The sequence below is a fragment of the Echiichthys vipera genome (genome assembly GCF_963691815.1).
Source record: "Echiichthys vipera genome assembly, chromosome: 7".
Classification (NCBI taxonomy): domain Eukaryota; kingdom Metazoa; phylum Chordata; class Actinopteri; order Perciformes; family Trachinidae; genus Echiichthys; species Echiichthys vipera.
In genome coordinates this window covers 8002899-8020447 of record NC_139832.1, presented here as the reverse complement: position 1 = coordinate 8020447, position 17549 = coordinate 8002899, and the positions used below count along the sequence as shown (strand labels likewise).

The 17549-nt window shown below is 40.6% G+C and overlaps 1 protein-coding gene across 2 annotated transcripts in view; it reads right to left on the bottom strand.

The window, feature by feature from the left end:
* The window catches only part of banp (BTG3 associated nuclear protein), a 37532-nt gene that overhangs the window by 12673 nt on the left and 7310 nt on the right, over positions 1 to 17549 (bottom strand). Inside the window, exons 8-11 of one of the 2 annotated variants that reach the window (XM_083917349.1) lie at positions 16069 to 16227; positions 12701 to 12822; positions 9531 to 9602; positions 7355 to 7399 (exon numbers count right to left, since the gene is read on the bottom strand). In XM_083917349.1, the coding sequence (XP_083773475.1) occupies positions 7355 to 7399; positions 9531 to 9602; positions 12701 to 12822; positions 16069 to 16227 (398 nt within the window). The remainder of the gene's footprint in view (positions 1 to 7354; positions 7400 to 9530; positions 9603 to 12700; positions 12823 to 16068; positions 16228 to 17549) is intronic. The other variant, XM_083917350.1, reaches the window with a different exon arrangement.

The window sequence follows — 17549 nt, the reverse complement described above, 5'->3', positions numbered from 1 at the left end:
AGACGATGAGCATTGTGGGTCTGCGACTGGTGAGGCAGGGCTGCACCAGGCCAAGGCTGATGGTGAGTCACACTGAAATGCATCTATAACATCTGTTGCCTCTTACTCACACATCCCAGCCACCCTGGGCTCTGCCCACAAAGACAACGGAAAACACTACTGGGGGTATCCTCCTCTGCACTGCTTTGAGTTACAAACACATTCAGAACTAAGGATTCCCTGATCTATGGCCCTATATCACCAGGCCATGATGCCACAAGGAAACAAAACAGACCACTACTCCTTTGAAACAGGATCCACAATGAGACCTCTAAATCCTTGACTGCTTACGTACATCCCACTTACACTAAACAACATTGGTCATAAAACATCTTGTTTATATCTTTTCATCTCATTTTTACCCTCCCCTTGGACTGTTAATCACAGGAATCTCAACAACCCCTTACACATTAGAAACAACATTCTTGAGCACAGAGCAAAATTGGAAAACTCAGGCCACGGGCCAACAGTTTGATTCCAGCACAAATCACACCCTGATTCACCGAGCTTAACCGTGTTCAAAATTCTGCTTTGTGTGTATAAATGACAAATCAAGAGATACTGTCCTATAACACCAGAACTTTACTAAAGCTAACTGACAACAGGCACCAAGAAGCTGGCAAAAACACACACAACTGTAAGAGCATCAACATTTGTACAACAGTTCAGAGGAGTTGAGTTCAAAAAGCACTCATTTCAGTCAGTCAATCAGTTTCCTCTTCATCCTCTCACTTTTACTTGTATGGACCTTGTTTTCTCCTTCATCAACTCATCGACACATCCTCCCTCTGTGCACCAATCCTCTAACACAATATACTGCCTGTATTTTTCCTGGTTCTGGACTGGTGCTGTGTTTACAGGTTTTGGCAGCATGGGCGGAGGGACCGGTGGCGAGCTGGACTTTCTGTTCTGTGACCCAGTTCCCACACTGACCATAAACAATGCCGCTTGGGATGATCCAACAGATGCACCACAACATATGCTGACAGGAAGGGGTGGCAGAAGTTCAACTAGGGGGAGGAAGTGAGCAGCCTTCAGACTCTTAACAATCACGTCTAAAGCCCCCAGATGGGCGGCATTCAGGTTCATCATTGGCAAATATTGAAGTCTATAAATTTGGTAAAGCTTTATAGCCGCCTCCTGAGATGTGCTGGATTTCTCAGACTGACACCGTGTTGATTTACAGCTATCTAGCAGGGAGAGTCTTCTAAAAACTTTGCGCAGACTCAACAGTGGATTTGCTGCTCCTCTGTATTGTAGGTTTTATTATTACATTATTATGTTTTCGTTTCTGCTTTTACATATTTACAAAGGACAGCTACAGCAAAGATGGGTAAGGGGTAAAGGGGGTCATCCGAGGCCATTTGTATTTACCTAAGCCATTTGAGTAGTAAAGGGACCCCTTCACACTTTTTTTTGTGCTACCACGCGTGTTTTGTCAGATTCACAGCTCAACTGGTGTCAGTTTTCAATCATAGGGGGACATACATCTCTTCCAGACGATCGCTCTTTCTGGCTTTCCTCTCCCCGTCTTTTTTTCTCTCCTCCTCAGTCGCTCCTTTCATCTTCCAATCCTCCATTTGGTGTGCATCAGTGCAGGGTACAATCCCAGCACAGAGAGAGAAGGGCACTAAATAAGAGGCTATGAGAGACAGGGAGTGCAGTAAAGACCTGTTATTTTATAGTTTCATGGGCTCTGCCTTTTCTTCCGTCTGCATGAGAGGCTGGCAGAACACTGCGGATCTAGTTTCGTTCAGACGTTCAGCTGGCACAGTTGCACTAAACTCAGAGCTAAGTTGGCATAGACTGACACGGAAGCTGACGGAAACATCTGTAGCTGAACTGCACGTATTTGACGTGTGCATGAGCAGTAAGACAAACAGAAAGAGAATAGTGAGATGTGTGAAGCACACTGCACTGCTCATTGCAGTAAATCTCCAGTGACAATATAAAGCATCATGGGTAGACAGAGGGCAGACAGAGGGCAGACAGAGGGTTCAGACTGCAGCCCTCTCAGAATTTTAACGCAGTCTGTCTCCTCAACTACAAAGAAACCTCAATTTCTTTTGTCAGTAAAGCTGGAGCAGGGTTTGATCCCTTAACCTTTAACAAGGCCTCCAATCCTCTCACTTATCTTTTACTGAAAAAGAGAGCATTATGTAACAGTAAGCAAAGCATTATTAGTACCCGTGGTTTAGTGGGTTACTCAACAATGACAGAATTTATGACGATCATCCCTTTTAGTTTTTTTTTCGACGAGAGAGTGCAATGTAATGTATTGATTCCCTGATCAAACAATAATTTTTGCAATGAACTAATTGCACTGAAAATGCATGAAAACAATATCTCAACTCTAACATGGGGGCGATAAAGAAAGACGTTTAGAAAAGCATTGTTCAGTGATTACTACTAACAGAAACACATTTTGCAGGAATGACCTGCCTGAGGAGTCAAAGCTAGCAAAATCGCTTTAAAACTATTTTAAATCTCTTTTAAAAACCCATTTTTATAGACTTTTATCATCCAATTGATTTCCACCGTAATATGGTCTTAATGCTGTAGCACTTTTATTCTCAGGAATGGTTCCATGAGAGAATACCACACTGCTGATATCACGACAGTATAGAACAGGCCTGTGCAGAGCATTATAGCACTGAACATGGCGAGTAGCAGCCTTATAAACAGAACTAAAACAACCTGTCAAACCGATTGCCATATCAATTTCTCTTTTCCATGATATAAAGTAGTTCTTGTTGAAGAAACCTAGCATATCCGTAGATTACCTATAGTAGATGACGGTTGGCACACCGCCAGTTTGGAGAAACAGACAGAAGTACTGACACATAAGCTAAGCAAAGTCTGTCTGATGGTAAGGTAAAGCGGTGAAAATGAGCTGAAAGGGATTTTTTTTAGATAGCTAAAAATACACTTTGCTGCTGCCCCTGTAGCTACCGTGTCGGTACTCCTGCCTGCTTCTCCATCGGCTGACGTCATCAACTGTAGGTAATACACTGACTATAAATAATAACATATGCTATCAAACTTCAAAAAAGCTATCCCCATTTAACAATCCAATAACAATACTGTTTAACCGTGGAGAGTTAAAGATCAGTGATGGGAATTACGAAACCGCTTCCAAAATGAAGCCTCTAAGGCTCGATTGAGACTCATCAACTCAATGACACTTGACAACTCGATTTGAGATTTTCACCAGTAAATGAATAATGCCTCTTGCATTCAGAATGTGGCCAGACACAACTCACACAACCTCTCTATCAATAAATGAGATCGGATTCAAACGTGTGAGCCAGGACACTTTGACAATGACTCTCAATGGGAAAAATTCAGCAGAGAAACACAAATTAAGCAAGGTGCAGATATCCATGAAAAAAAACATGCACATAAATTAAGAGACCCTGATGGAGCCACAGATTGCGAAAACATCTGTGTGGAACCGTAGGTGCAAAAACCTCTTCATAATGGATCTTAATGCGGCCAAAATACGACCCGAGAGTGCTAACATCTGACAGTTAATGTGACCTGAAGTGATTGGATGTGGCAAGTGGCTTTTAAACAAAGGTGTAGCCACAGCTACAGAGCACAGGGAAGATGTAGAGAAGAAGAGAGTGAGATAGGCAGGAGAGGAAAACCACCCCAGAGAATCTTGTGTGATGAACTTTGCATGCTAGGTTACACCAACAGCCTCGGCACTATTCTACCAGATTATAAAAACAGTGACATCATGCATAGCCTATTTGATATAAGCCTCTCTGTAAACACACACATTAGACATTTAAGAAAGCACACATCAGGATTAAGTCTGATCTGTTTTGTCTTTGCCTGAGGTCCTTAAATTCTGGTCCAATATACACTACACCAATCATGATAAAGACATAATATGTGATTTGTATGCGACCATATCTGGTCAAAGTGCTTTATCACATTGAATAAGTGCTATCATACTGTGTTTGGTCCTGTTTCCTTGTTGTGTCTTTATGTACTTTCTGGGGGTTCATTAGATTTAAGAGCTGACCTAAGACTCAGCTGCCCTCTGCTCCATGAGAATCTGAGAACATACAAGTGAGGAGCTATGGTGTCACTGCAGTGTACCACTGCGTGTGAAAAGAACGACCTGCATCATAAAGTTAAAAGAATAAGTCACAGTGTGTTTATTTTGGCACTGCACATGTATCATTTTACAGAGCAAATCAAAGTATGAGCTGAAAAGAAAGGAAAAATAAAAGAGCTTTTTATTGGACTAGACTCCCAGACACTGCCAAGGGAATAGAGGCCTTTGTGCAACTTTTTGTTCTCGCATCCTTTGGTGTCTATCTGCAAGGAACTAATGCCTATACATATCCCACGCTGCTGTTTCAAATAGCCGACTTATACCCTACAGAACAGCTAAATGTGAAAAATATGCAAAAAAAAGCAGTTGAAATACTCTGTGAAGTGATATGAAATGTGTGTTGTGGTGCAAAATTAAAAACAAACTTTGGCCAAAACTTTCATGATCCTAGAGAGAGAGACAGAGGGATTCTGCCGTCAGGCTCGGCGAGCAGGTCATTCGAGGACACAAGCAGGCATGCCTGTTTATGAGTGTGTGAGAAAGAAGAAACGTGGGGATATGTGGTGACTGCTTCAATCAATTGAAAACACACACAGAGCTAAACAGCCAATAAAACAATACAAACAAAAAAAACTCATATAAAGCAGATGCATTCACACATCAGAAATGTGCACCCAGACGGATAGCCAATGGCGCTTTGAACCTATGCGTGAATAGGATGATTGAAATCTTTATCAGACTATAAAATACAACTAAGCAGCGGAAAACGGAGCATGGTTCCAGGCGGCGGGCGGCTTGTAACTCCTTCTTGCCCCCAAATTTCGACATATAACATAGAAGTCATGACGGTTGTCTTAGTTTTCAAGTGCAGGGATGGAGATCCAGTAATTCCACAGAAAGTAATGTTATTGTAATCACATTACTACTTACTTACTGCATTTAAACAAAGTAAGGAATGACCTAACTGAGTGAGCAAATAGGTGGTTACATGCATTACACTCTTAAGCCTCTTGATTCTCTTCAATGGCACAATATCTATGGAACAATCTAATTCTTCTCATTCGGCCTTCAGTTCATGCCAGACATTTCTGAATTATGAGTGCATATGACTGAGCCAATAAAGTGGTTAATATAACTCATAATGTCTGAATTGAAGGTAGTATTTTAAACAAATTTTTACTACAAACCTTGGAAGTAAGAGGTAACGTGGGTCTTGGTTGTTTAAGATACCGGTGAGACGAATGAAATACGACTGCTTTGAGTAACAGCTCCATGAGTTTCAGCTGCCAAAACGCTGCACAGCGGTTTATATCACTATGATGGAGAATTTTACAGCTCTCGAAAGGCATCACGGTGACAATCATTTCATGCTTTTTTTGGACACTCACAGAGTAAAAAGTAGAATGTTGCATGTACATTGAGAAGCCATGCAAAATGTCACTGTAGATGGGTATAATGACAATGAAGATCATTCTGATATAACAGGAATGTGCACTTGCACATATTTAATTGGCTAGTACCATGCCTTGCCTTCTGGTCACATTGCATTGCGTTGCTATAAACATTGATCCAAGCTCATCTTTTTTCAGAGGACAGGCCTGCGTGGTTGTTTTTTGTTTGTATTTGTTTTTTTAAATAATTAAAGTACCACAATTGTTTCACGGAATAAGAGGTAATGTAATGAATAGTGTAGCAACTTGTCTAAGGGGGTCATGAAAAAAAAAGTCAATAATTATGTGTAATTTTCTTGTAATGACCCCAACAGTGAATATGTGTAGCCTCCATTCACATTTTATTTTTATTTGGGGCTGTTACATAAAAACACCTGTTCTAATAAAATAACCCAAAACAGTTTAACCACCAGATGGGCAGCATGAGAGAGAACTTCCTTCACTTAAGTCCCGCTTCTAGACAAACATGATGAATTCATGAATGTGAAATTATGTGTTGGTCTGCAGGCGTCCATATGTGGCCTGTAATGGTCATACACAGGCAGGCTTTTGCTTTGATCCGATACTCGCTTGGATCTCAGCAGAAAGAACAGAGAAACAGGAAGGGCCATCGGTCCAAAACATCCAAGACATAGATGGAGGAGGTGAAAGGGACGGGCACAGAGTGTTGCTAGGGCTGTGTGAGTGTATGTTTCTGATTAGTATTAGTAGATTGGTATTATTATTACATCCAACTGTAGGATTGTGAGATCCAGATGAAGACTGCATGTCATTTGGATGTTGTATCTTTTTAGGTGATATGTCTCCGGTGTACTTGGGGAAAGCTTCAACTGACCACACCATCACAAGCAAAATTAGGTTGGTTGGTGTCTCCCAATGTCAAAATAAGTACATTTTCAGCTCAAGGTTCATTGTGGAGTTTTAGACATCTAGTAGGGCTATGGAGCTGTTTTTCTATTATATTTTGCCATCTCATGTGTGCGCCCGAAGGATGAAAATGCACACACATGCACACCCTAGTGACAATAGACACATTACTGCCATGGTGGAGGTAATGCGTCAATATACAACAAGGCACCAACAAAGGCAGGCAGCTCAAGGATACACTCAAAGATGATGTTTGATGAGTAACAATGGCTGTAAAAAATAACTTTAGTTTTTTTGCAAAAAAAATCCACAGGACCCTTTTTTTAATACCAAAAGTTAAGTTATATTTTCTGCCTTTCTGCCAGTGAGCTTATATATCTTTTATGACAGTGCAATACACATATTTAAACAATTGTATTCCCTCCGTGTATACTTCTGGTTTCTATCATGTTTTATTTCACCATTTATCCCATCCAGATGTCCTCGAAACAAAGGGGGAGATGAGCACAGGTTTAATGTTTGTTTGCCAGGTTAATTTGGCCCTCATGAATGCTGCATTGGCCAAGCTTGTAATACAGTACATTCAGCAAAATATTCTCAACACACACACATCAGGGTCACCAGTGCAATAGAGGATATGAATGTGACATCACCGTACACAGAAGTTAGTCCACTAACCAGGCAAAAACACAAACATTCAGCATCTGCCGTGTGCGGTCACAAAAACACGGCTGAAATGGTAGAGGAATCCAGCAAAACGGTAATATACTGTATATACTTAAGGTTGTAATGCACTAAGAGAGGCTAACACAAAACCACACATATCCGCCATTGCTTCAAAGATATGGTCTTAATGTATAAAGGTGAATGCAAATACATGGTTTATCATCTACAACATGGATTTAGCTAACAACCAATGTGCTCTTACCTGTCCATCCTGACCAAACTGCACCTGGTGGATCTGGAGATTTCCCTGAAATAGAAAGGTGACATGTCATGTCAAAAACCTGATGCCATAGTACATACACACAATCGTTTGGCTATTTTAACTAGCTCACATTAAGCTCCTAAAAATGATACATTTTGCCCATTTCTTGGCCGCTGTTTTTTCCAGGATCTTGAGCATTCAGGGTTTGGCAGAGAAGTTTTATACATGATGACATAAGAGTGAGAGGTGAAGGCGCTGTCCTTGTATATTTGTCAACGATTGTGTCATTTCTGGCTACATCAAGGCTCTTGTAAACTGAAACAGCAACCCACTCGTGAAAGCACAAGCCCATTGTACTCTCGTCAAGATGCAATCTCCATCGTAAAGTCTCAGAACACCAACAGTGATGTTTACAAGACCACATAAGAGGGGACATCATATAAGCCATATGTAGCCAACCCCAACGTTCAGTTGTTTGCTCTTGCTTTTATTTTATTATTTTATTTAAATTTTTATTTCACGTATATAGCAAAGGCTGTCAGAGCTGCCATATGGCTAGAGAGTAGTGTAATCTCTCAAACAGCTCATTTCCTTTTCAAGCTCGCTTAAACCAATGTCTTTGATGAAGGGGGCCCAGTCTTAATGAAAACATATTCTATGAGTGGCAGTTGGGAGAAGTGGGATTTTGTTGCTAAGCTTTGAACTCCGAAAAACAAACAATATCATGGAATAGGAAAGAGAGAGGAGAAAAAATTCTGGGCTCAGCCACAAAGAGCAGGAAAGGCTTTAGAGCTTTTCTGCCTCCAGTTCACTCTGTCTCTCTCACTCAATCGTGCATTTCTTCCTGTGCGTTTCCTTTAGCACAACTGAACAGGAAATGAGAAAAACACTTGGTCAAGGTGTCAATTGCTTTTGCATAAATGTCAAGCCGCCGTGCACGTGTGGCAGATATCATTTACACTATGTGATTACATGTGTATGTGTGTACATAGACTGGCGCCCTGAAAAAAAAAATCTCTCTTCCACATCCTCGCAAAATCTAACAATGATGCTGATGTGGAAATTTCTCTTCAACAGTCGGTGTGGTTTGGAGTTAGATCTTGATTTCAACTGGCAGGCCGACACTGTGTGCATGCAGAGTGCACGTCTGGTGGGGGACATGAGGCATCTGGGCATTATGTGGAAACAAACATTAAAACCTCATAGAAAAGCAGGCAGACATGAACATTATGGAACATCTGCTTTTGCTAAAATCCACTAATGATTTAAATGTTGTCAGGTATTACTCGGGTGCATTAGGCTTTATAGGGCAAACAGGAACATGCAGGACTAAAAGAAACCACAAATAATGAATTACTCTTACCAAACCTATTTGGCAGCTTAAAAATAATAGTTTGCCGCCTTCCTTGGCTCATCCTTTTCTTTCTTTTAGACGTTGACTTGCTCATAGTCTTCAAAATGTGAGTTGTGTAATCACAAATCTGATCACTGGGAAATAAGTGTAGCTAAAATTTAGAATTCTTCCACAGAGCTGAAGGGGGATCAACCCTAATTTGGCGAGCTCTCAACTTGACTTAAGAGGGATTATCAAAAGGAAACTGTAGCTTTGTAGAGTAATGAGTTTGGACAGCAATCCTAGTTATTGACCCAAATAATAAACAGGGAACTTAACTTTTTATTTTTGCACAAATATGTTGTGCATTCATGTAAAATTATATACCTACAAACATTCCTTTGTTCAACTCCTACATTTAGAAGGTAGATAAAAACAAAAGTCAAGTAGAGGTTACAGAGGTGGATCCAGGGTACATTTGCTGGATCTACATGCTTATGCAGACTTAAAGAATGCTTTCAAATAGCCAGGCAAATAATGCAAGTCATCAGCAAACCCAAAGTCGACCAAATTAAAAAACAAACTTTCAACACAACATGCTGACATTCCCATGCTTAAGTGAACAACATTATTTTTCTTCCCAGTAAACCACTTCTTTTTCAAGCACGAGTTCACTGTAGCAGTTTTATACTGTCTGGAGACAAAGTCTCCTGACCGACGTGTTTGCTAAAAAATGTTATGTACCAGGAAGAATGACTCAAGAAAAGGAGTGGCCGATTGTTTCTCTTTTCTCTCTCTCTCTCTCTCATTCTTACACAAACATAGACACACAGACACACTTGCCTCACTGTCCTGTGTGATCTGCACCTCCTCTCCTTGTGGTACCTGGGCAATGTGCAGCTGACCCTGTGGAATCTGAAACACAGATGAAGGATGAGAGGCAGCTGGAGCTGGAACAATTACTGTTATCTTTAATATAATTATCATACAATTATAAATTGTAGTTTAAGGATCAGTTGAGAAATGCCCAAGTCTTAAAACAACAGTCAGGTATTTATATAAAGATTGAAACTGGTGTTGGTATAATCATTCCTCCTCTTCATACTGGCCATTAGGAAATTCATTTCTTCAGAGCATCTAAATTAATATAAAGGGTCCGCAGTCCTTGTTTTATGCAAAAATGTAAAGCTTATATGATGCTTCAGTAGTCTTAGTTAAACGAATCAAGTGGATTACACTTAGATTGAAATCACAGGAAGGCACGGATATGAAGAGATCTCTTAATGGCAAGTACGAACCGGATGAATCATTAAAGCAAGCACTTTCAGTGTTTCAGTGTTGATATGAGCATAAGACTAGCCTGGGTATACTCATGCTGCCTCGCGCATGATTTCATTTCGCCGTGCTCGGCATCATCATCTTGAGATTTACGGTAGTCGTATTTGCCAGGTTAGCATAAGACTGTTGTTTTTAGACAAACTAGAATAGTCGCCTCACAGCTGCATGTTTCCACCAACCAATATAGTTGCAGTTTACATCCATGTTTGCCCAGACTCAAATAATACATGTAGTGAAAACTTTGTTATCACAACAAGTTATCACTTTATTGACTTGTATCATTCAAGTGAGAAACATCCAGTCTGATAGTGAGCTTAATCACATGGTGACATGGCAAACACCTTAATCTCACCAGGACCAATGAGTTTGTGGACTACCAGAGGACCAGGATAGAACACAAAGTTGTAGCCATGACAGTAGACAATTCTTCAAATATGGATTATGAGTAAAGAAGCCTTCTAAAACGTGGATGCTTCACACACATTTTATTGACCTGTCAGCATAGAACATCTTTAAAATTGCCACAGTTTCAAGATATTAGTCCCCAGTTCATTATCTGACCAAATGTGGAAATATGGTAAAAGAAAAACAAAACAAAAAAACTCCCCTTCTGGCTAGAAAAGTGTTTTTGAACTTTTTGGATCTAAAATATAATCCCTTTATCATTTTATCCTGTTGGGCGTTTATGTGAAATTTGGTTATAATTGTCTTATGAATTCTTGTGAGAATGTGATTAAAAACAATTACCAAGCAGCCCTTGCGTGGAACATGTAATGTGGCAACAGCAAATTTTGTTTAGTAATTATCAGGCTATGGTTACAGCGCTGAAACACTGCCGGTAAGTGTACTTAATTTCCTCTGCTGTATTAGCAGCGCTCATAAATTTCAGGCTCAGCTCCACCCTTTAATACTCTGCAGAGCGTCGGGAGGGTAATAACCGCACAGAATCATTCTCTCCCACTCCTCCACCTTGTCCTTAATTCATCTTCCGGCCTTTCCGCTTTTCCATCTTTTATGTGTGTCCGTGCCTTTCTCAGGCGAGTCGCCTATCATCAGTGTCTTCGAGCCCATGCATCGTGAATCAGCCTATTAACAGCAGAAACACTCAACTAACTGTAAATTATTAGGTAGCTTTGTAGCACTGCCATTACGGGTTCTAGTGGGTGTACCGATGAGGAGAGGTGGAGCCAGATAGCAGAATGAAAATGACCTCTCTGTAGTATGATCAGATCATGTCTCAAATCAAATGTTTTGTTGGTATAACACTGACTTTGTTTAATTACCTTGTGAAAAAACAATCATGACAAACATTGTCTCACAGATTGTGTGTATCTGCCACTGGCTGTTTGAACATACAACAAGTAAACAAGACTCGGCTGCTCTTACTCAATCAGTTCTGTTCAGTCACTTTACTGTCCCGGATCACTTAAGGTGTACAGATAGAAAACACACAATAAAAAAACCAATACCAAGTACAGAGCACTTTCCTGTGCATTCAATATGCAGAACACAGAATACTACACCAAACAATCGCTACAATGCTAAATTTACTTGTGCAATTTAAGAGTTATTGTACAGTGAATAAAGTAGTTTTTACTCCTACTGCTCTTGAGCTGGGGTGCTCTGAATCTACGGCCTGAGGGGAAGGTTTTAACTCAAGGTGAAGGGGGTGATTTGTGAAATCAAATACAGGCCTGGCCTTGCAGAATACCTGCTGGCCAAAGACAGCCATGAAAGGGGGTCTCTGGGATGCCACCTTACCAGCCACCTTCACTATATAGCTAAGGTAACCCATTAATGAATGTGGCCTCAATGATACATTGACCTAATACAGCGCACTTTAGTCCAGTCACTTCCTCCATGTAAGCCCACCCATAACAGGGTAGGGGGTCCGACTGTGACCTTCCGCCATAGCAGCTGTATAAGGTCATTCAATCCCTGAGCATGGGAAACGCCTTCACTGACATAGGCTGCATTATATCGCTGTATGTGTCACTGTGGTGGGTGGAATCATCTGTTCCCCTGCACTACAGACCCAGCTCTATGGGACCCTCATATGACAGCAGAGAAAGAAAGAAACACCAGAAAAAGGGAGTCAATTATAAGACACACATGTGATAAATACTGTGAGAAAGGGGGATAAAGACTCTTATTGTTATAGAATACTTGATACACAAGCTCACGATTCGATTCAATTTCCAGTTCAATTTGATTAATTAAAGAGTGGATTAAGGACATTTCATTCATAAATCCAATTGTTCTTGGATATGAAAGAGATTCTCAGAGAACTAATGCTGTAAATTGTACAAGGAACCCTCTAACATAATGCGTTCTTAAAATATAAATGTTTGAATTAAGAAATAATCCCAAAGCAGTTTTGAAATTATGCTTTTTATTTAACATGAACACACTACAGTTAACACAGTAGTGCAACTGTATTAACATGCTCGAGGTTAGAGGTCAAGGGATCACTTTAAAAATGGATGCATGACATGGTTGGTACCAATGGATTCCTCGAGTCTTCTAGTTTCATATGATTTTATGAATCGATATCTGATGGTTCAAATGAAAATCCATTTGAATTGGATTTTTTTTTGCTGCGTGTTTGCCTATAGATAAAAATGTTTGCTTATGCATTCAGCGAAAGATTGAGGGATGAAATGTCAGACACTCACCACTTGAACTTGTCCATCCTCGCCGATACGGTGGAACTGGACTTGTTGATTGGCCAGTGTGTAGTGCAAGGTCTGCTGTGTGGCGGTCTCAATGTGACCCGTCTCTTCTGCCAGGCCTCCCTCTGTTTAGGAGGACAAACAGTATGTTATTGGTGTGTTTGTGTGTACAATGGAAGTAGATCAGGAATACAGTGACAATTATTCCAGCACACATAAAAAAACATAAGGATGACGTAGCACACCTTACACATCATGCATCATACAACGTCTTAAACCTCCCTTTGAAAAAAACATGGAACATTCTCAGGCCATCTGCTGGATGATGACGTATTTATACTTAATCAAACGTCTTATTACATAACAAGGACTCTCCAGCTAAACATCCAAACACATTTGTGGTCTAGCAGCCAAACACAAACTCCAGGCATCAGTCTAAACACCCGCTATCCCACCAGCAGTCTGAAACCCCTGCATGGACCCGTAGCATCACCTTTCGCAGCTCCGAAACAACCTTAAGACATCAAGACCAGGGATGGAAAAAAAAAAAAATGGGTGCAGTTGAGAGGTGGAATCTTAAACAGTATTGTTAGCCTCCGAGCTTATCAATACCTTTTATCAATGCAAGTTTACTGACAGTTGCGCATTTTAAAGGCTTAGCAGCTGTACAAATATTCTCCTATTTCATCTGCACTGTTCCGGCTCAATCGATGAAAAACTGGATCGATAAGCAGAATCAATTAAGACTCTGGTATCAAGAAAATCCTATCAATTCGAATCCCTAATCAAGACACCATGTCAGCAGTCAAAGGAGTCTGTATCAAAGGCCATATACAAAATCACACTTTCTCTTGTAAGATGTCCAAATGTGGGAGAAGTTGTTGACCTTGCAACAGTTAACAGTGCTGAGAAAGTCGGTCTAAGCTGCATAGGAAAGGGAAAGTAGATTTTACATGATATAAAACATACAGCACATACATCACATATACCTTAAAAGTTCAGTTTTGTGTAATGTGGCTTTGAAAAGTAAGGCTGTCTTCCATCTTTCGTTGTTACTGCTGCGTATTGTATTATGTAAATAAATCTCAGTGCTGTTGTTTGCCAGAGGAGGAAGCAAGAGCCAGGTGGCTTGGGAAAACTACAGTTATGGTCTGAGCTCTCCTTGCTGGTTCACTGCTAAATAATGATTTTAAAAGCAGAACTGCCTCTTTCCGGTCCATTAACGTGTAATCTGATTAAGGAAGGAATGATTACTTGTGTGTGTGTGTGTGTGTGTGTGTGTGTGTGTGTGTCTTTGCATGTTTGCGCATGCAGCATCTGAACTACTATTTGTGCTGTGCACTCTGGTGGCGTGTGTGGCCCGAAAAGGAAGGGCCTGACAATCCACTCCTAGTGTGTGCTCACAGGATATTTGGGTTTCCCCTGCAGTCTTACTTTTCCCTGGTCAGAGGTGAGAGGTGATGGCTCACAGGGAGGGGAGGACAGCAGGCATTGTGTGCAGATTACAACCATCTGCACTGATACACACACAGTATCTGCATTTGGGCTTAGGTCTTAAAATAGCTTTCATGTAGCTGATGAAATAAGACCTGCATGAGTAGACTGTGTGAAATTTGTTTTTTATCTAGCTACTTACAGTCATTTTTATGCATCAGAAGTCATAAAACAGGCACTGTGAGAAAAAAATGGAACTTTGAATAATTTGACTTTTGGTGCAAAACAGCCAATGCATGAGAAAAGGGTGCATGTAAATTATGTAACTTGATAGTTCACTAGCCGTGACAAAACTGACCCGACTGAAAATTTGCACCAGATCTATTTGAATATATTTGCAGAAAGTCAACACTTCACTCCATCCCTTTTAAATTGGTTGAGCACCAGTTTAAATTTACAGATCAAAGTTGTGTTTTTATTTTTTCAAGTTGTGTAACTGCAAACTAGGGTTGGGTACTCCAAACATTGGAGCCGATACTGATGCCAAAACTATTAACTGGAATTCAATTCTGGTACCCGACAGTTCCTTTTTCGCCACTCAATTCTCCCTCTATTATTAGCTGTAAAAATCAATTTATCTTATTAACGTAGAACATTTCATTATTTATGAAGAACATTTTTCACACAAATTAAAAAAAAAGCCCTCCAGAACCCTCCCCTATAACCTACAGCCTGGCAGCCTGTTACCACGGCATCAAGAACGCTGTGTGTTAGCTGCAGAGGCGACATGGTCTCACTCCAGCTACACTGCAGTTCTGCTGTCTGTTCTGTTTGTGTGTTGGAGCTGAGCCCCGTTCTCCGTCAAACAGAGGAGAGGACAGAGAAGCTTGTGCATACATATGCTCAGGAAACCAGAAGTGTGGCACAAATTGTTTTGACATGACACGTAATTCGGTCGGTACCCTTTTCCTATTTTAATCCAGTTCTGTGTCATGACAATGTGGGCAGTGTGTTCAGATGGACATTATTTGGCCTGTCTCTGTGGCAGAAGTCTTCCTGGAATGGAGCATCGGAAATGCAAAATAAATTGGTAAAATATCCCTAAGATACTACTACGAACCAACTAATGTAACATGCCTCTCGACTGAAACTAATACAAACTGAAAACCAGTGATAGTGTCACTGGCCTATACGCAAAAGAAACAGCAGCAGATGTCTCTATTTCTCTTCAGTCGATTCTCAAAACTGTGCACCTTGTTTGTTTAGAAAAGAGCTACAGAAACGTAGCAACATTATCAGCTGATAAAGACTTAGAGTGGAGTCAGGCTGTTAGTAGTTTTCTAACACCATAGAGATACGTGTTAATGTGCTCACACCCAAAACATTTCACATTTAAAGTAATCTGATATCTTAAACACAAAGATAAGAAGTTTAAAGTTAAAATCAATGGTACTATAGTAGTTGTCCCTAAATGGGATTTTCAACTGTGATGCAGTGTTTAACTTCTCTCCAATTGTATACGTGATTATTTGTCATAATAATCCACTAAATATTTAGCATGTTGTGATGTGCCAAAGTTTCTGGCTTAAGTTGGCTTTTTGACAAACAGTGTGTTTGAATAGAATAAGTGAAAATATATAGCAAAAAGTAGTTTAAAGAAAATCAGTTGTCCTCAGTGTGTATAATAATGCAGCAAAATGAACACACAATTACATCCAGCCCCCACTGTTTGGGGGTACATGGGGTGGGAATATGCAGTTGCTGTTATGTATTCCTCTGGAGTTATTGAGTTCAGCAACATTTCTACATATAAACAACTACACACACACACATAAAACAAAACATCCTATAAAGCATGTGCCATGGCCATGATTCACGGACAGTTATAGACATACCGTACATGCTTTACATCCTCCTGATTATAATCTATGCTTTACCTGCATTCGTACCTCGTGGTGTGCGTTTGGAGAAGCTCTTAACAGCTAGACTCTGGCCACGCTGCTTGCGTCTCCAGGCAGTGCGACACTTTGAGTCGATGCTTTGCTTGATGCGGTACCAGTCTGATTCTGTGATGCCAAATTTGTGGAACAAGTGGCCTGTAGTGACAAAGAGAAGGCAAATGTCATCACATACTGTATAAATAAATATTGCTGGATTGGTTGTGAATGGGTGTTTAATATCCCCAGATTGATCTATCACTTCTTGGCTATTTTCTTTTCTGTGTTTTGTTATGTCCTTTTGCCATCGGAATGCTCCCTCCATTAATCTTCCCCCTCCTATCTGTTTTAAGTAGTGCAGGAAACTAAAATAGTCTGCTTTGAGCAATAGCGAAAGAAACGAGTAAACAAGACAGCAATGTGTATTTTCAGATGTCCCTGCAAACACTTACTTGAAGGTAACATCAGCAGCAATCCGGTCTTTAAAGCGTGACGTAAAGCCCTTTAAAAGTACTATTTCTAGGTTGAAAAAACAACAGAATTGTCTTTTTACTGCTTTCCTATCGTCGAAACGCTGTCTCACTGAATAGAGAACTGATCGTAAAAAGGTTCATAGGGTTTGGCCGCCGTTGTTGTTTGTTTGTTTTGTTAATCGGAGCGTTTGGACCCGGAAATAGTATTTTGAAAAGGGTGTTACGTCAGACTGGATACAAGACATACCAGCCAGTATAATTCACTAGTTTGGTTGTAGGCTTGTTGGTACACTTAATCCTGATCTCTTAAAAATGTCAGCATACCACCCTATATCCTACATTCAATCATTGCAAAGAAAAAATATATGAGGGATGCAAAAACTGAAGGAGATGTCATGCCCACTGTAACAGCAAAATAAACAAACTGCTGCAATACAATAGATATAGGCTGGACGTAACTAGCTGTCTGATGCACTTACCCTTTGACAAGCAGTGTTATTACAGGACTCTGAATGTCCCTCATCCCTCCCCCAGTAGAGGTATGAGCAGGTGAGACTGGATGCAGCTGTATTAAATGGCTCTCTACCTCAGTATAATGAACAGTTTAAAGGAGGTGAGCCGCTTGACAGCTCATTTCTACATAAATTAACAAGAAGCTACAGCCTGAGGGCAGATAATGAGACAGAGGGGATCTGAAGGGCATCTGCGGATAGTGGTATAGCGGTGTACGGCAGCCTTTTCCCACCTGATGGGACCTGTACAGGCAGGCAGGGCACTTGTGCCTTCATTCCTTTTCCTTTTTTTAAGACAGGCAGAATGAGTCACCCAAAAGTCAACTGGCCCTGCTCCAGCCTCTGCATACCTCCATATCAAGCCAAATCTGCATGTAACTACACACACTTTCACTGCTGAGAGGAAATACAGGTAAACAAGTACGCAAGCACTTGTGTATGCCACGGGGGGATATTTATTACCAAAACCTCCTGCAGGGCACACAAGCTGTACTCT